Source organism: Crocodylus siamensis, chromosome 11, assembly GCF_052110815.1.
Source record: "Crocodylus siamensis isolate JL-2025a chromosome 11, ASM5211081v1, whole genome shotgun sequence".
Taxonomy (NCBI): Eukaryota; Metazoa; Chordata; order Crocodylia; family Crocodylidae; genus Crocodylus; species Crocodylus siamensis.
This window is the reverse complement of record NC_143405.1, coordinates 66,006,148-66,026,420: the sequence shown is the minus strand read 5'-3', so window position 1 is coordinate 66,026,420 and position 20,273 is coordinate 66,006,148. Positions and strand designations below refer to the sequence as shown.

The 20,273-nt window shown below is 38.9% G+C and overlaps 1 protein-coding gene and 1 long non-coding RNA gene across 6 annotated transcripts in view; one reads left to right on the top strand and one right to left on the bottom strand.

Moving 5' to 3' along the window:
• CFAP20DC (CFAP20 domain containing) overlaps positions 1–20,273 on the bottom strand; it is a 121,278-nt gene that overhangs the window by 67,596 nt on the left and 33,409 nt on the right. For all 5 annotated transcript variants that reach the window (XM_090021424.1, XM_090021422.1, XM_090021421.1 and 2 more), the window contains exons 6-8: positions 15,123–15,237; positions 10,629–10,785; positions 5,298–5,459 (exon numbers count right to left, since the gene is read on the bottom strand). In XM_090021424.1, coding sequence (XP_089877550.1) covers positions 5,298–5,459; positions 10,629–10,785; positions 15,123–15,237 — 434 coding nt within the window. The remainder of the gene's footprint in view (positions 1–5,297; positions 5,460–10,628; positions 10,786–15,122; positions 15,238–20,273) is intronic.
• The window catches only part of LOC149855968 (uncharacterized), a 228,096-nt gene that overhangs the window by 192,325 nt on the left and 15,498 nt on the right, over positions 1–20,273 (top strand). The window lies entirely within an intron of this gene.

The following is a 20,273-nucleotide window of genomic DNA, read 5'->3' as shown; positions in this document are numbered from 1 at the left end:
TGATGTTCACATAACAATACTCACCTGTACTTGTTTAAACTTGTTTTTAATGCTTTTGTATTCATTTGATATTCCTGTGCTACTCTCATATCAAAACAAATGATAAAACTCCTATTAGTTTCAGTATCCTAGGATTGAGCCCTCAATTAGTGAAGAGCTGAATCAAAACAGGGCAAAAAGTTTAAAAAATTTACAAAAAGTATCAGACATCATCCATAAGATAACAGCAGGGGATTAAAAAGAGTTTCCTGAGTAAAATATGCAAAAGTTGGTTAAAATGAAAGGAGGAGGTGGGTGTTACTTTTCTTTTTTTTCTTTTTTTTTTTCTTAAAAAAAGAAACTGTAAAAGCCTCCTTTCTCCCACACTATCAAAAGCATATCTGAGCAGTACAGACTTGCACTCAGTTACCACCTTTTCTGACATGTGAACTTTATTAGAAGAAGCAGAGAAAACAAATGGAACTAGTGAGCAGGAAGTCACAACTTGTTGGTCTCCTTCCCTGTGATTTTTAGTCCTTCCTGAAAAGATCCATTCTGTCAAAGCCACTAAACATGTGAAGTTAACGGAGATGTACTAAACTCGGGTAACAACTAACACCAGAAACAAAACCAACTTCACCAGGAAAGAAGTTCAACATCTCTTCCTTAGGCACTAGGAATAAGGATGCCTTAAGCTTCCCATTACCAGTAAGACCTACACCTGAGTACATATATGTGGGGTCTTTAGAAGCTGGAGGCCAAGTGCACCTAGCAGAAATGCTGCAACCTTCTAGTGTATTTGAAATCCTTCTCTTTAACTACCCAGCAGCCCTCCAGTTGGCTATAAAATCTAGTTTAAAGGCCTCGGAGAGAAATGTGGACTATGCCAAGAGAGTTGCAAGGGTCATCAGCGTGGCTGTCTAGCCACTGACTGACAATGAGAAACCCTTCTAGGCTCTGTTGGGTAGAGATGAACTACAGACCACTTTCCAGCTGTACACAGAAGCTTCTCCTGTGGCCCAGCACCAAACTCAGAACACCAATAGCCCATGAGTTAATTCATCCTACTTGTATATGACACCCCTAATTTCCAAGATAGCCTTCCAACTGAGTCTGAACATACCAGCCAAGTACAAATAGAAGCAAAAGGCTTTGCCCAAGAACATACTCCTGTTGCAAAATGCCAGCAAGCAGAGATGACATACAGAACTGAGGCATTCAAAGAACTGACTCCTATTTTGGGCAGTGCTGCCACAGCCAGGTGACCCGGGATGGACGCCCGAACTCTGGAGCCCCTGGAACTGTGAAAGATCCGATGACCGCACCTGGCCCTAGCATGGCTGGCTTCCTTGTTGGGGGGAAGTGAATGACAAGGACGGGGTTTCCTCACCTGTAAGGCTGCGATAGAAGTACTTACAAGCACCTCTCACAGGCAGGATGAACTGAGAGGATTTGGAAACAAGGGGCTGGACCATGAATAGGGAGAGGTTTGGCTGGCATCAGGATGCAGGCTTTGGAACTGCTGTTGTAACACATGTAGGTCATTCTGGACCAGGTTCATATTACAGCTACAAAACCTATTATGTTATTTGGTGGATGAAAAATTAATTTGGAAGATGTAAGAATAGGGAAAAAATCTGAGAGAAATGCAGGAAAAAAGTTCTGTAGAACGACATCTGAATGTGGGCATACTACATGCATGTTTGTCAAAAAGGCAACTTTTTTCTTCCTTAGAAGCAGCTAGATAACTTTCCAGGGGGTTTCAGTGTTGCAAATGGACTTTATTTTTTTTGGAAATAATGGATGAGTATGCAAAACTAGATTTACATATATAATATCAAAATTCATATTCATAAATATGCTACCAAGGAAGCATGTTTTCCTTCCATTTCAGTTTATTTAATTTATCCTATGAAAATATAACTATGGTTGAAGAAAAACAAAAGCAAGCAGTGAACTGGGTCCCTCCAGTATTTGAAACATGTATGCAGCATGAGAAAAAGGTTCTTGTTTTAAACTAGTTGGGCTATAGGCAGTTGTAGCACTGAGATAAAGCCAAGCAACATTAGTAGTATCATTAGTTTTGATACAGACATTTTTTCTGTATTTGTTTTAAGTAGATAAAGTATTTTTCCTGTTCTTCCATTCCTACAATTAAAAAGTGTAGGTCAAATGAAATATGGCTGCCCTTTCTTTGTATAAGTGGGGGGGGGGAAGGAAGTCTAATGCTCTCTGGAAATGAAAGCTCTCAGGCAAACTGAATACTAATTTTTCAGTAAATTACTGGTTTTGATTTGTGCTTAGTGGACCACTACATCCTGTCATTAGTGAGCTGAACTGCTCAATTTCCATAACCAGACTTGATATTGTGTTCAATTAAATTGAGGTCCCATTAATGAAAAAAAAATTACTTCCTACAGTCCTACATTGACTAACAGTCATTAGTTAATAGGGGCTGGGAATTGAAGGAATTAGCAGTGTAAATTTTTAGTCAAGTTAGACACAATGATTTACTGAATACATGCTGGTTTTATTAATTTCATTTAAAGGATTCAAAACACTACTGCTCCTGAACAGGTTACATTTCTATCTGTAATTCAAGAAAATTAATCCTACATAACAATTTATAAGCTGCAGCATGCTCTTAATTTTTGGAAACAATGTAAATATGTCCATGAACTAAACAGAATCTATGCAATATGCTTGTCAGTTCTTTTCTCATACTACACATCCATTCAGAAGTAAATGTTGTGATTTATGTGAACATAGTGTTGTGGCAATGAATATTATTCATATTCACTAGTGACTGTTCAAAGATCTTTTTAAGTTTCTACGTACTCAGTCTCAAAGCGATGAAGGTGCATGCCACCAAGGACCTAGTAGGAACAGTTCCTGAATGGAGACTCTTCCCTGTTTATATTCCACTTGAATAACATATGATCATGAGATTCATTGGAGAACGTTCTCCAATGAGAGTCCATCTTCACCACCTCACTAAGACACAGTGACACATTACTTGTTAATTCATGGGCAGGCTCAACTATAACAGCTATCAAGAATTTTTAACTTGGGAATAAAAAGAATTAATTAATAGTTCAGTTACGAGTTCTCCAAATGCCCTTTTACTGCAATGCATCATGGTGTCCTTGAACTTTAAAGTAAAAAGATGCTTAAAATTCTTGGGGTAGTCTTGAATTTTTATTCAAACATTTAATTAAAAGTCTTGTAAAATTAAACTAGAACAGGCTGTCATGGGAAAAATGGAATAAAAATAATGAATAATTACAACTCTCTCAATCCTAAGTTGTTATCTGAAATTATATTTTAAAATAAGCCCTGTTACCTTTTTGTTTATGTATATTTTTCACAGGCATATGATACTAAGATAATATTTTAATTCTTAATGACTGTATTTTGCGGCAGGTTTTTAATAAGGATATTTTTGTTGTTACCAAATCGTTTAGAAAGAGAAATAACTTTTGTAACAGGAAGTGAAGAGATGCGGAACATAGTCTTGGCGCTTGGTCTCTGCCAAGCCTCACCTTAACAGCACATAAAATGTTATGCGCATGTACCGTGTGGACACATAAATACAGAACCAGGCATGTCATGTGGGAACAGACCAATGGTTCAGCTAAAGCAGTGTCTGTCTCAGAGGGATGGCAGGGTAGCGTTGCACCTTGGGGCACCTAAGCCTTGGTTAAGTGCCCCCACCACCACTTTGAGGCATGGGACACTGAATATATGTGATGCTGTATTCATGTCACGTGTGACACTGCGGGTGCTTTACTTAGAGCTCAGAGAGCCACTCTAATTAAAGCATCCCCCACCCCCCACCCCAGAGCATGTGTATAGATGCCCTTAAGAGACTACCTGGTTCAGACAGGCCTATGCTTTTGCAGGCAAGTGTCTCTGACAATGACTAAAACCAGGATTTTCAAACCACAGGGCAAGAACCCTGCAGTAAAGACTTGCAGAGATGCTTGCAAAGCAGATTGTTCATCCTCAGCTCAAGAGAGACTGGCAAAATCTTTAAGCATGCAGCTTAATACCCCTCCCCAAATTTCTGCTGTCATGAAATAACTCTGGATATTGTTGGCCTCTATACAAATATTCAACCTCTTGGAATCTTAAGCTCAGTTTAATCACATGGGTCAATTATTTCCTTCTAACAGTTTTTGTAGTAGAAGTTATAACTTAGAGGTGCTAATTTAAAGGTGCTCCCAAACAGAAGACTGAGGAATGTGGAAATTGGGAGATGGACCCTTATTAGGGAGTTCTTTAGTCAGCGAGTTGGGGTCTACAGAGGTAGCTCTTAGCCTTTGTATGCCTGTATTTACTGAATCCAGTGATGACTACAGGTTTTTCCACCAATTTAACTAAATATCCCTTGCTTTGTTCTGCTTTTCAAGATGGAAAGAACAGAAAGTCTTGATTTACTTCTCTGTATCAGTATATAGCATCCCTATATCCCTTTTGTGAATTGAGTGGCACCCTGATTCAAAAACTAATTTATTTAGTATACTACTAACCTGCTTGAAGGAAGAGGCACAGTTGGCAGGGAAGAACCCACACCTGCAGTGAAGAGGAATGAGACTGCACTTATCTTGCTTATCTCCCTTCTCCCTGAGTCTCCTTCAAAGACTGTCACCCTAGGGTGCTGTGACACCCCAGTTGAGAATCACTGTTCTATACCATTCGTTATTATATACACTTTTCAATGGTAAGCAATGCAAAGCATTTCAGGCTATAAGAGTAGCTTCCCTCCCCACTCCCTCCTGCCTGCCCGGATGCCTTCTGATTCCTGCTTGGGCACCATGCAGCTTCCCATCCCCACTTCCCTGCCAGACTGTGCCTCCCCTGAGCTAAAGGATAACTGGTGGGCTAACCAGTTATCACTACACTTTATCGGTTAAACAATTGATCCTTTAAACTTTCACATTCCTATGATGGTTACAGCCTTTCGGATCATGAGCTCCCTGATGTTATTCTGTTTTAAATACCCATGTACATTTTTAAAATTACAGCACCGGATGCACGAACATGAGAATTTGCATCTCCAAGGCTGTACTTAGGTATGTTTTTATTGTTGTATTTCAGAGGTTTGCAGCCACGTGGTCAAGACCACATACTGGTCCTTGCATCTACAAAATGCAGGCACATTTTTCCACGCACAATTTTAAGCAAGTGCAAGTGAAGTCAAAGGTAATGAAACTGGACTCCTAGTTTTATAGGAAACATGAGGTGTATCTGTTTAGCTGTATGAACACTATATTACAGTAGGTCCCACAGAGAACTGTTTCAGTATGACAGCATACCTGATTCTGATGAAGTTAAGGGATGACTTCCAAATCTTGTTTCTGGTTGGCGAAGTTTACTCATGTTCAGCAGCTGTATAACTTGTGGCACATCTTGATTTAATTGGCAGGCTCGAGGAATGACATCAGTGGGTTCATTAGCTGTGAATAACCCATGCATCTCTAAAATTAAAGGCAAAGATGTTTAAGCCCAAAATGTAAACTATTATTAAACTGACAAGTCTGCAAATGACTGGGCTAACTATGCACTGTGTTTATTACTTTGAAAATTAGGCTTAAGTTGGAATACTTCAGTGTTCTCATTTTCAGCTAGGCTGAGCGTGCAAAGTTGTATTGAAATCAGTGGTAGCAGTAGGTAAAGGAAGAATTACTGAAGAAGCAAATAACTGAGGCCTAATAATACTAGGGACCTCCACTATTCAATCTTGGCTTTGGTGTTCAGAAAAAGTGCAGTAATTTGTTTGTTTGCTTTAAAAATAAGAGTGTTCAAAGCATGAGGCAAGGTTCTCTTGCATCTTCAAACTATGTCAATCTACATTATATTACAGATTCTAAGCATCAGACTTTCAGACCCTGATTAACTGGGTCTGCTTTTTCTTTTTACCTTTTGCTCAATTTCAGTTGCTTCTCTGGTGCAGTGCTCAAAGATTTTGAAGCTCTAACAAGCCACCCTCTGCATCATCCATGTTGTCCTATAATGTAGCTTCATTTAAAGGGAATCACAGTACTTGCAAAGGGAAACTACAGGTTAAAAATGGAGTCAGGTGTTTCATACTCTGCATTGTTTTCATAGTCTCAAAGTCAAATAGTCAATAGTGCTATAGTGACATAGCATCATGTGTAGATGCGCCCTTAATCACATATACCAACATTACAAATTTAATTTATAAACCCAATTCTTTGTTAGCTGTTGATGACATCAACACATTACTAAGTGGTACAAAACCAAAGTCTTGTAGATTCTAGTACTACTGAAGCTTGACTTCCTATCACAGGTTACTAACTCGTCTAGTAAGTTTTGCCTCAAGCTGATCATTTTTGTATGAACTGGAGCATATTTTTAAAGATTCATTTAAGAATTTTAAGCATTAGAGAATCAACTATATTGCTAAGTAAGTTGACTGCAATGGCTGATTACTCTCTCCACCTTATTTCTAGCCTGAATTTGCCTAGTTTCAGTTTCAAGCTTTGGATCCGATTTCTCCTTTTCCTGCTAGACTAAAGTGCAGTTAACCATTAAAATCTCTCTCTTTTGAAGAGACTGATCAAGTCACCTCTTAACCTTCTCTTGCATTACCTACATGAACTGAATTTTCTAAGTCTCTCTCTATAGTGCAAATTTTCTAGATATTGAATCATTCTTGCAGTGTTAAGGAAAAAACCCTTCACATTTTTGATAAGATAGAATCAAACTAAGTCATATTAGCCTAGTTTCCATAAGCAGCATGTGAGCAAGGAAAAAATCAAATCATATGGATAAAGGAAGAAGAATCCAGCAGTAAGCTGTAGGTGCACTTGTCATCTTTAACTAAAAAGGTATCTTCCTACAACCTAGTTTAATAAAGTGAAATACTAAAACAAGAGTGGGAATGAACTTCAGCCTCTAGAGAAATATTCTTAAATCTTTGCAATATGGAATCTACTTATTCACCTAATACTGGACTTCAAAGATCCCTATCAGCTTTCAACCTTCCTTTTCTAATCCTGATTAAGCAAACACAAAGCGGTTTCTTGTTTTATACTTAAACCATAAACCCTTTGGGAAAGGGACCATATTTTTCTTACAGGCTCAGACAAGGAATAGCACAACTGGACTCTGGTTTTCATACAAAAAAAGTGCTAAAACAACAAATACATCAAGATGGTTAAATGAGAAAGCAGTTCTCACTGCTTGAAGATGCATAAAAAAATCATTTCAGACAGATTAGGGTAGAAACTAGAGATTAGACCTAAAAATGTAGTGATATAATGAAAAGCTGTCAGCATAGTAAAATATTTCTTTCCCTTTCACCTAATTGCTTTTGCATGGAAAATAACTTCCCAGGTGCTAATATGAAAGAGGATGACTCTGAACCTGGAAACAAGAATAACCACTGAACATGCACACAGAGTTAGCACCTCAGCAGATATAAATCATCTTAACTTCAGCACTTTCACTGGACTTAAATTAATTTAAGCCAGCTGAATATCTGGTCCCTGCTTTTCTTAGATAACAAGCCAACTTTGATCAAAATATTAAAAGTTAATTGAAAGTTTATAAATAATAATAATTATTGTTAATCTATAATTGAGAATATAGTATGGGGCTATTTTAATGCAACTAAACCCTGGGCAGTTTCCTAATTGTAACATTTCTCTAGATAAGGAAAATTCATAATTGCACAGAAAATATTAATGCCCACCAGCTGTGTAATAATCACAGAATGTGATAATCCAAAATGCAACACAGTGCCATGCATGCAATTTATTAAAACTGTCTACTCATTCCATTACCCACATCACACTTTGAATTTTGCAGCTTATTTAGGACACTTTTGCACTGACTTAAAAACTGGAGAATGGAAAGGAGAAACAACATATAGTGCTAGTATGGAACTAAGTTAAAACCAGTTAAGTACCTTTAGCATCACCATATGTACTAATTGAGACCACACTGGACTTTCTGATTTGGTTCATGATTAATTCTGCAAAGAATAATTTGTTCTAAAAACTTTATCACAAAAAAAATGTGAAGTAGCTTCATAGTGTCACGTTCCTTTATACAGAAGATGAATTCACTACAACCTACCACGAATCCACACTGAAAACACAATATTCTAACAGCCAATTAATTATTTCGTAGGCACTTGCTATCTAACCTAAAATACTAAACAAAGATGGAAAAATTTATCCTGAGCCAGCTTTGAGTCAACATTTGAAGAATCCACAGTCACGTCAGTTGAAATAAGGACATTGCCAATTGTCTTTTTTCTCAGTACCCCCTTTCAGCTGTCAGCGTCAGAAGCCACTCAGCGAAGGTTTGAATATGACAGACGTAATTCCAGACGGACATAGCAGCTAACAGATACTGAAAGGGATACTTGCACATGCCGCATTGGTCTGTGAAGTAAACAGCAGTCCTTCAAAACAGAATCTTTTACAAACTTAAATAACCTGGATACAATAGCACCAAGCAGAATGCTTCTCTGATGTCTTTTTGGACAATTAAGAATAGCTTGGATTGGAACACTGCGTGCAATCAATGTGATAATACATAAAATGGTAGTTTAAGTCATGGGCAGACACATTCTTTAGAAAAACCTCTCTATCAGTCTACATGGTTCCAAAATAAATGTAATTACTGCCAGTTATGTATAATCACAATCTCTTCATAATTTGGGCCACGTGAATGCTGACACTGTTTCCTCTATTGAGCTTCAGTGGCCACTACTCACATACAAGAGACTGTACCAGATCACTTTGAAAAGCACAAAATCAGGTTAGGTACCCAGGGAGTTGGGTGCTTTCAGGCACTTTAAAATCCTCTGCCACCCCTAATGTTCAGGGCCTTTTCTTCCTGCTTCCACTACCCTGTCCAAGCTACCTACTTAGTGTCTCCCTTGATGTTCCTCACCTGCTGCCATGCGTTTTCTCCCCGTGCTGCAAGATGCATTGGGAGAACTTTTCAAGTACATCTACTGAGTACTCCCTCTGTTCAGACTGCTCTTGAAAATATGCTAGTAAGTTTTGTGTGACATCTTTCAAAGTTAATCCTTGAGGAATTCATGCTACCTAAATTGATAAGAAAATCCCCAACTCTATATGCTGGTTTTGGAACTTGTCATCCTGTTACTATGTTCATCACATGTCCAATTTACTCTGTAATTTTGTCTAACGAGAACCATGGCTCCCTCTACGCTTTTTGCAAGGCTCAGTAAATATTTAGAAAAAGTTTTTAATAATAATTAAATTAACCAATTATGCACTGACCAAGATGGGGCGTTTTGGGCTTAGCGATCCTGCAACATCCAAGAGGGGCCACTGCAACAAGGGTGACAGCTGTACTAGCCTTCATGAAAGGCTTAAAACGGGCTCTGGGCAGCCTCCAGATTGAACCCTGTCTGCAGAATCAGTAAACTCTCAATGTTCTCCAGATTTCCTGGGACACAGGGAAGGGAAGGGAAGGTCATTTCAAACTCTTGGTTTCTAATTTCCCCAGCTGCAAAATTGCTGCAGTATTACTTTCAACAGACCTGGACCATACTGCAGATAAGGCTGCTAGCAACTGTGAGGGGCACAGAGACTATAGGCACATACAGACTATAGAGACTACAGGGGCATGATATCTATGACAACATGATGGGGTTAGTTCCCTTTTCTTATCGTCTTGCCCCTGTGAATATGTCTGGTTATTTAAAGAAGGAAGCCTCCATCACTGGTTAATGCTCCAATCACTGCACTGAATTTGGGAACTGGTGAAATACAGCTTATTTGATTGTTTGCATCTTCTTCTAGACTATTCTGTGGAATCTGTTTCTGTGCCAAAATAATCCCAGGCATTCTAACCTAAAAGCGGTTTGATGAAGCTGATGCTCTATAGCAGGGGTTGGCAACCTACGGCTTACAGGCTGGGTCTGTCCTTCCAGGTGACCACATCCATGGAGCCCTTGGAGTCAGGACAGTAGTGGCATTTGCTCCCCGCCCCTCCCAGGATGGGGCACAGTAGTGGTGGGTGACAGGCACCACTGCCGATCCAGAGGGGACACCTGTAGGTCCCTTCCACCTGCTGCAGTGCAACTCCTTGTAGCAAGTCCCTCTTCTTAACCTTGCACTCCTCTGCCCCCAACTATTTTTATGTGGCTTCACTTGTGCTGCCCTTTACCCTTTTACTGGTTTTGTTACCACTGGTTTCACTGTTGGCAGCAGTCAATGACAACAGGCAAGAGGAGCAGCTGGGGAAGCTTCAACAGAGGGGGACAAGAGCAAGACAGCAGCTCCCAGCTCAAAGCAGGGAAGGCTGGGGCTGTGGCAGCAGGCAGTTTGGGCACTACAGAGAGTTATGCCTTTAGAGCAGCATCCAGAAAAGCAGTGGCAGTGCCACTTGCCAGGGTGCAAGCAGCAGCTCGCCTTCAGACCCAGCTGCCTTAAAGGTTGCCAACCTCTAGTCTACAGAGCTACATATACATGCATTTATCTGATGTAATATATACTCCAAGAATAGATAGGTATAGCCTATACTCCATTTTTCAAGAAAGCCTTGAAATGTTTAATCCAAAGACTGATCCAAGAAGCTTTTGATTCTGTAACAGGAAAATTAATGACAGCACTGCAGGATATTATCTATAAACATACCATCCCCTTCAGCTGTATCTTGAGGCTTTGATTTTAAAGTGAAGATCTTTCTGAGTTTACAATTAGCTGAGATAATGATTCCATCCAAAGACTGGAAGACAGCGCCTTTGAATATTTCACCGGTGAATGCTACTAAGTCAATACACAGATTACACCACTAGAAAAGAGAAACAAAACATTTTTAGTTCAATTCTTAAATTATTGCACTACAGTGATAACGTTTAACTCGCTACTATTCAAAACTGTGGTATGGGATTAGTCACTGGCAGTTTTCTGTTATGCCATTGTGTTTTGCTATTTAAAAATATTATCTCAGTTATTATTGTTGTATTTGTACCTACAATAATCACTATATCCAGAAATCAATATCTGCACATCTAAACTGATGACTGCATACTCAAATAAGCACTAATATCTGGCATATCCACGCAGAACGGTTTTATAGCTATTAACTAAAGGAAACAGTTAAACAAAATTGTTAACTGCTAGAGCTTTGATAAATATTTTTTCCTTTCAACATTACTTTATTTTTTTTTAACTTCACTTCAGTGCCTCAGTATTTCTGCAGACTATGCTGAAATGCTGTTTGATAACTTCTACTAATACAGCTCCAGGTACTGACCTCTCAATCTTTCTTCCAAGCAATGACATTATAAGGGCCTTAGGTGCTTTAGGAAATTATCCGGTTTAAACAATTTTTTAACTACTGAACTGCTAACTTGATGCCAACCAAGTTTGCTAGAAAGATACCAGAAGTATAGCAGATAATCATGGTTAAACTACAGGTAGAAAACATGTCACATATGACCTGCTCTTGTCCAAGGTTGTCAGCAAAGTTGAGAATATCATCATGACCAGATGGTTAAAATTACTGTTTAAATACAATTTCTTATACAGACAAAGCCTAAAGGACGATTTTCCCAGTAGGGTCATAAAACATTATGACAAAAATTGTATAGTATCACTGCACTAAATGTTCTTATATTGTTCCAATAGTTTCTGCACCTGTCAGTTTTGATTTTATTCTAGCAGGTTGACATCTGCATGAGGCTCATTTTTGTATAGTATTGATAGATAAGTAGCTGAAAATTTTTCTTGTGTGGAATATAATACAAATCAGTATTCTCCTAGAAAATACAAGGGGAAAAAGAATCTATTATAAAAAATACCAGTTTCTAAATGTCAAATGTAAAACCTTATTGGGGGAGGGGAGGCAGTAGAAATCAGGTGCACACTTTAAATCTACTCCCAGCCAACCTTAGATGAAAATGGCATCCATTATTGTTCAGCCCCTAATTCTGGAAGTTCAAAAAGGTAAGGAATACTTATTATGAATAAACTATGCAATGGAACAGAAATGCAAATTTTAATCATAACTGACATTTCTAAGTCTACTGCTGGAGAAGTTATCTTGCTCAAAAAATGGCATCACTTATAAAACTGCAGTAGAGCAATCAACATGTAAGAATACAAACCATGCTCCACCTGGCTTTCCTGAATAACAAGAGATGTATTTGGAAACAGCACTGAACTACGCACAACAAATATTCCCCTAGTTATACAAGACTAGCATGCTTATAGAAATACTGATTTTACACTGAAGAGAGGAGCCACCAGTAATTATCAACATGTTCATAGACATACAATATTAGATGTGCAGAAATATTAATTTTGATCAGAAAGAACAACAAAGCTTCTACCAAGATGTACAATAAAAAGCTGGACAGCCAACAAACTAAAAACATAGTTACATATTCAGTGTCCAAAGAATTTAGACCTAACCTTAAGATACAGATGCTGTTCAAGGATTAAAGTTATTAAAACATTTTCTCATTATAACTGATCAGAATGTTTAGTCAGATTTCTGATGAATGATTTATTTTCTGAATTAAACCTTATAACTGAAGTTCATATTCTGATTGATCTTAATTTATTGTCCATTAATGCATACTTTAGTTCTGAAACATTATTGTTAGCCTGACACCAAGGCCAACTAATTGAAACTATATTGAAGAAAAAAAATTTATTTCAATGGATCTTGAATTAATAACTACTTCAAGGGTATGGCCTGATGCATATTCATTTTTAAATAACAGTTCTTGCCATAAAAGTAGAAAAACTCATGGAATTTAAAAGTACAAAGTTAATACAACTGCCTTCAACTAAACTATTTTAAAATAACCCTTAATAAATTTTTGAATTGGTGAAATATTTTCTCTGATATCTGGCCTTATATCTGTGAAATATATAAAGCTGTGAAGTATCCTATGAATGTTATGTATTTGTGCAGTGTATACATACTCCTAAACAATTTTAGTAAACTCACTCATCTCATCTTCAGATACTTCTATAAGTGGCAGCAGTATTTGACACGGCTGATTCTCTATGAGGTGCCCACTAACTACTCAGATTTCTGTTCTACTAAATGCTTATCATATGATGTGGTGAAATTCTAAAGAGTGGAGGTTGATTTTTATTCTATTATTTTGAAACAAGTCATTTTCATGCTTTTTAGAGTCGGCAAAAAAAACCCCACGAGGTGGCTGAAAAGGGTTACTGGCCCTGAACTCCATTAAAGGAGACAAAGGTTTAGGAGAGGATGGGAAGTTCAAGGACTGCAAGGGAGGAGAATTGGAGAGATGGAGTTTGGTCATGAGTGATACTAAGACTAGAAAGACCGCAGGAGTTCAAAATTTATCAGGACAGAAGGGTCAAGATGATACAAGAGAAAAAACCCGATACAGAGGCTGTGGGTTTATATAGGTAGATGAGCAGTAGCCAGAGAGAACAGCAAGTGGGAAGTGACATGATGCGTTTGAATAGAAAGAGTAACAGAATAAACGGAGTGTAGCAGAATAGGAAGCAGCAGAGATCTGTTATAACAGACAGAAAACGCCAACTATACCACAGCTCTGCGGCCACCTCGGCTTTGGCTGTCACTCAGGCTGGAGGCAGGGATGAAGGCAGTCATGCAGTTGGAGTCTGAGGAATATTATGCTCCATTCCCCAAATCATGCAACCTGCCATGCCACACACAACTGGGGAGTGGTGGGCACCTGGAAATAGGGGGTACCTACAAGTGGGGAGCAGAAAGTTCCCAGCTCTTGAGCTTCACCCCCCACACACCTGAAAACAGCAACTGGGGAACTGGGAGCTCCCCTCACTCTAGGTGCCACTTCCACAGGTATCTGGGTCTCAGCTGCACGCCCACTTTAAAAAGGTCCAGAGTGCCATGAGCCCAACATCAGGAAGCCTTTCCCTAGTGCTGGGTTTACAGAGCTCTGGACCTTTAAAATGTGTGTGTGGAGGTGGGACCCCTGAATGAATGTCCATGCACTTTTTTATGTTCCCAAGCGCAGTAATCTTGGCATCGGGGAGGTGCTTCTCAGTGTCAGGCTCACTGTGCCCCAAGAGCATGGCTGGGGATGGGGGAGCTCTCACCTCCCTTGCTGCATAATGCTGGCTTAAAGAAGTGCCTGCACAAGCAGTGTGGGGTAGAAACAGCTCCCTCACCCCCAGCTGCTCATCCTGGGCATCTTTTTAAAGGGACATGTGCAGCTGGGGATGGAAAAAGCTCCCCTCTCCCCTGCTGCTCCTATCAGGCACCTCTTTAAACCAGCACATGCAACAGGCTAGAAGCAGCTCCCCCATCCCTAGCTGTACACCCAGCATCCTCTGAGGGATAGCTGGGTTCGGGACCTGGAGCGGCCTCCAACCTGATCCTGCCAATTGGGCAAGGGGCAGCTTTGTCCTGAACCCTGCAGATACCCCATGCTGGACCCTGATGCTCATTTGAGCATCAGGATTCAGGACCAGGCAGCCCTAGTCCTGGTTCAGATCCAAGCTGTCCCTGCCTGATCCTCAGGATCAGTGAGTGTCACACTCCAGAGCTGCACCATGCCTTGAGGCTTGCCAGGGTCTGGCACTTTAAAGAAACGTAACGATTGGGGGCTGCAGGGCAAGGCTCTTGAAGGTGTCAGTCCTGGCAAGCCTGCATCCTGATGCTGACAATTAGCCTACAGTTGTCATCAGGATGATGGGGCATGTCACATATTCAGTTTACGGCACCATGCTAACCTGCCACAAAGATGTTCACATATTTTTTGAGTTATATCTGTGTGGCTGGTTGGCCACGTTATGGCTCCATAAATTTGAATGTGTGGTCAGTTGCTGTTTATGGCATGATTAACATGTTAATTGCTCCAGAAATACAATGTGTGCCAGGAGCCTCAGATCTGTGTGCAAAGGTAGCTTGGGCTACTTGCTACTGAGCAGCTTGTCTGTCACTCAGTGCGGGGGGAGTTCAATGAACACACACACATACATGCGCACACACACACAACATGATACATGTCTCCTCAACAATATCTTGAGGAAGTTGCAACCATTAATATGACACCAATCTTAATAAAATAGATTTACATATGTATATGTATTCCAATACAAACAAACAGAGTTAAACTGCACATTAAGTAACATTCTTAAAATACCTACTATTTTGCGCTTGATCATAAAAAGAGGAATTTTTGCATGCAGAGGAGTTATAGACAACTCTTTCTGGACTGTTGATAAATACAATCTTCTTTTAGTATTTCCTAAATCAGTTACTCTGTAAAAGAGAAAGTGGGGGGTGTTAGAAGAGATGGATCTTTGTCAATTCAATAACCCACTATCTTTGGGCAACTACAGAAAACTATTATTCATATGCAGAACCTTTATATCAGCAATAGCAAATGGGGAATTTAAGAATTACTTCTTTTACAAGATAAGTAATGAGATTTCTTGCTCAAATCCAAACTTGGTGGCTACAAGCCTGCATATATAAAATCACTTTACATGCTAATTCTATTTCAATGCTCTACACTCTTCACTCGAGTTTCACAGCCCTTCAGCCTATGAAAGAATTCAATTTGTATGCATTGAGAAGCCACTAGCCTTTAATAATCATGCTTGTTACTGCCCCTTAAGCCTGTGTTATTTTGGGACACGCTGTCACCTACTAAATAGAAAAACATTATGGGCCGCCTTTTCCTAAAAATGCACCTGTCATTTTATATAGACTCTTTGTCAACTTAAGGATAGACACAAAACACTGACTGTCGGTTTCACTTCCTAAGCACATATCTCCAAATGTGAATTATAATATACAAGTTTATTGTTCACAATTCAGGTCATCTTCTAGTGACACCAAGGACACTGAATCCGAACAGCTCTAATAGATTTAGACCACAGCCGTAATCACAAAGATTAGGTTTGCTTCAAATTGATAAAGAGGCTCATTTTTATGTTCTGTTCCCTTTAGGTCTCAGGGGTAGCACAGCAGGCTTAGCATCCCCCTACCTGTCCTGCCTTGTTATATTGGAAAATTGATGTTACCCTAAAGGCTATTTTTTTATACAGGGAAATCATGATGAATTCATTTATTATTTCTGAACAACTTTATCTATTTCTACTAGACTCATCATTTCCTGCAATTAACAACCCCCCGGGAAGATGATGACAATTCATTCTGACAAATGACTCCCAATTAATGTTAAGAGAGTTTGGATTTTTTTCCCCCATTTTAATCAAAGCTGGTTTAATGCAGGTGTTTCAGTCCAAAGCCAAGCAAGAATTTCTTCTCAGCACAAGTGGCATTTTCCCCTTTGATTTCTACAAAAAAGCATTGTGAAAATAGAGACTGTTTCTAGCTTTTTGTAAGCTGTGAAGACAACCTCCCAGAGTTGAGCTAATATAACACCTTCTTTCTGGAGCTGCTGATGGGTATCCTGAGAGCACACTGTGAAGTGCCTTCATCCCCCTCAACAGGGTGCAACTCTGAAGCCTGTGACACATACTTAGATTGTCTCTCCAACCCTGTCCACACCACAGATATAACCGAGTCAAAGACCCAGTTATAAACCCATTAAAAGTTAATAGCAACTTCATAGAATTTATAGGAATCCCTTTACTTGTTATCCAGTCTTGTCACCAGGCAAGGGTTTTGGACAGCAGATGAACAAAGTGTCAGATATCATGCACACTCCAAGAATTAACCTAGCTGTAATGGGTCCTTGCTAAAGCTGTACTTCCAAAATGAAGTACTAAATCACAGTGCAGTAACAATGGCGCAGTATGGCCCCATGTAGATGCACCCACTGAGAGCTATTTTAGGAGGCTATTCACTTGGGTTAACCAGTATACCATTTTTTAGAAATCCTGAAAACTTGTAGCTCCCACAGTTGGAACAAAAGTTGGTCAGCTTTCTTGAAGATCGAGCTGCTGGTGTCTTATTTTCAACAGCTAAAATGAGAAGCCATTAGCTGTAATGATCTCATTACTTAAGCAGAACCCAAACCTACTATCACTGAAGTCAAAAAGGTACAATTCTTAATGGAAAGGGCTGCTCCAGATAGAGCAACAGCAAAGTGCTGAGAATAAGACTGGATGCAACTGAAACCATACAAATATAAGTTAGACCTGCCTTTCCAAATAAGTGGCAATAAAAACTTAATAGCATACCATAAATACCAAGATTTGTTTGCAACCTATGTTTAAACCTAATCTTTTGTCCTGATTTGGTTACATTTCTTTTTATTGTCCTTCCTCTGGAATAAATTACCTACCATAGCAATAAAATGGTCATTGGCATATGTGTAGCTCAGTAATATCCAGGCTCAATACAAAGCATGGTCTGTCAGATAAAGATGTACCAATTTAAACAATCAGCTATGAAACACAAGAGTCCAATATCATATCACATGCCTGGTATTAACAAATGCTACACTAAGACATACAATTATAATCACTCCTAAAGAGATGGGTTTTTTTCCTGAAATAAATTTAGATCTATATGTGCATTCATATTCTCCCACAGAAACATTCAAACGGCCAGGGGCAGACTTGAGGAAAGTGCTAAAAATGTCTGCTTTTGGGACAACTGACTTGTTGCTTAAGTTTTTTACTCAGAAGTACAGGTTTTATTCTTGTTAATAATACAAGCAAATAGAGATCTTGACAGTTAACACACGCACACGCACAACTCTTATTGGGCTAATGTAGATATCCAGGTGCTAAGGTAGAATTTAGGAATCTCTCCTGCAAAATGGCTCATATTGTGCTTCCTTTTTTTTTGTTGCTATCAAGAAACCTGACCTATGTTAAACCTATGAAAACAAAAAACATGAGCATTACTCTCCTTGTACTCAGAGACATATTTAAAAAGCTATATAAGAGTTAATGTACTTTTATTATGTCTGTGCTTGAGCATTCATATCTAAGGGTCAGACATGTGATAGAAAAGTAATGAGACCATGTTGAGAAAAAATGAGGTAGTCAACAGGAAAATCAACCTCATTTATAATAATATCCCTGTGATCAGCAGGTGCATAACTCTCCCAGCTATGGTCATTAACTGCATTCATTTCACACTTAACGTCTACATTTGCAAACCCATTTGAAAGTAAAATTACTTTTGAATTCAATTTTCAAATTCTATTTTATATCTTCAACTTTGATTGACTATTCTCCTCACAATGGCAACTATAGCGAAAATGTGAGTAAATGGTAGCGACTACCCAAGAGGATAAACTCATCTGCTCAGATTACCTATTCACTTTGCTCCTATATATACAACACTTTACAAACATTTGTTAATGTTCATTTCAAGGCTTAAAAACAACTTAGAAAAAAACTGATGTTGGACTGTTGAAGGGATGCTTCATTTTACTTGCTTGTCCTTAAAAATCAGTGTGTTTCCTCTCCTTTTAAATGGATCAGCCTGAAAGTTTGCCAAATATGAAAGCAGATCTTTTGCTAAGGCTGATGAAGAAAGAAAACTCCATATAATTCACCTATTCATTTAAGCCTCTTAAAACTGTGGTTCTGTATCTTGGTAAAGACAGACAGAGTGGAGTTAATTACTGGTATGCAGATACAAACATTAATTTTAGTATTCTAAAAGTATTCAGCCTTCATATGAGCTATCCATAGATCACAAACTGCTTTGTACAGGTGGATTAAGATCATTATTCCTGTTCTGAAGGCAGGCAACCAAAGAAGAGAAAAGTTGAAGAGACTCACTAATGTCACAGACTTCAATTCCCTCTTTCAGCTAATAGTGCATATTTATCATTTTGCCCTATGGCCCAAAATCCAATGCAATTTAGTTCTGTCCTCTCATAACACTTGGCTACGTCAACAGCCCATCTACAAATTTAAGTACTCAAGAAGGTAATCATAGCAGATTGAACAATTATTGAGTATAGGCCTAATTTAATACCAGGGTGTAGGTTGTAGCCGTGTTGTTCTAAGTTCACAGGCAGACAAGGTTCCTTGGGTGAATCTGATACCTTTTATTAGACCAACTTAAATAGTTGGAAAAAAAAATTCTTAGCAAGCTTTTGGGTTTAAAGACCCTTCATCAGGCTGAGGAAGCCTCTGCAGTTGGTGTGTGCTCTTCCTGGCTGGGAATGAATAGTAAAGCCAGAGGCTGGGCTGGGCTGCAACGCGAGACGGGCAGTCAGTCAAGATGTAAATTCCAGCCAGGAAGAGCACACACCAACTGCAGAGGCTTTCTCAGCCTGACAAAGGGTTTTTAAACCCGAAAGCTTGCTAAGAAATTTTTTTTGCAACTATTTAAGTTGGTCTAATAAAAGATATCAGATTCACCCAAAGACCCTTGTCTGTTTAATTTAATAGCATGATTTTTTCTCCATAGATCTCACATTACCCAATACAATAAAAAAAAAAAGAGTATCTATAAAATGGCAACAATATCAGTGCAAAGGCTCAGAAAAGGAATCAAGTTCCTGAAGGCCAGTGTGTTCAGGAGAGGCTGAATCAGAGCAGCACTTTGCAAATACAAGGGCTGTGAAACGGGGAGGAATGGATGTTCATGGCACTCCGTCAGACTTTCTGATGCATGAAATCAGTATACAAGGAGCTGAGTAACCCTGACACACTGACCGAATAGGAAATATTTCCTCTATTGCTCTCACCCCTCTCACAGCTTTATGTATTTTAAAGCCATTTCAGAAATAATGATACAAAATACGTTTTTATGTCATACTTCCTGGAAATTTCTAATAGAGACTCTTTCACATATCTGTTTGTGACACTGTATACAAACTCATCTCTGTAGCTTCTTCCTTGGGCTTCCAATATTTACTAAATTAAATTTGATTTGCTTTTCTGAAGGTTGGCTAATTGTGCCAGATAGTTTAGGAAAATGTAATTCTGCAAAATAGCTTTTAATTTGTTCAGTACAAGGTACTGTAATGAGTATAAATGGATACAATGTTCAGGAAACACTTCTCTTCCAGAGCCTAGATTATTTATACTTAAAAGTGTGGCTATTTATACTTCTAATTAATTTTTTTGGCTCTTTCCTTTGGTTTACTGGCTGCTATCTTTTCCATTTTGTTCATCTTTCCATAAAATTATTCTATTCAGAAGAGGCAATATGCCCCTTCAAATTTGCAACAACAAAGACAAAGGAAAGATGATGATCACATCTAATTCCTACTATGAAACTTTACTGGTTACATCCTGCCAATAGCAAAAATATCTCCTGTCAGAGGACTGAAGTTCCTGTGAACAGACCGTTCCTCTCCCTAGAATTAGGACATGCTTGCTATTACAGAAATGAATTTCACTGGGGGGTGG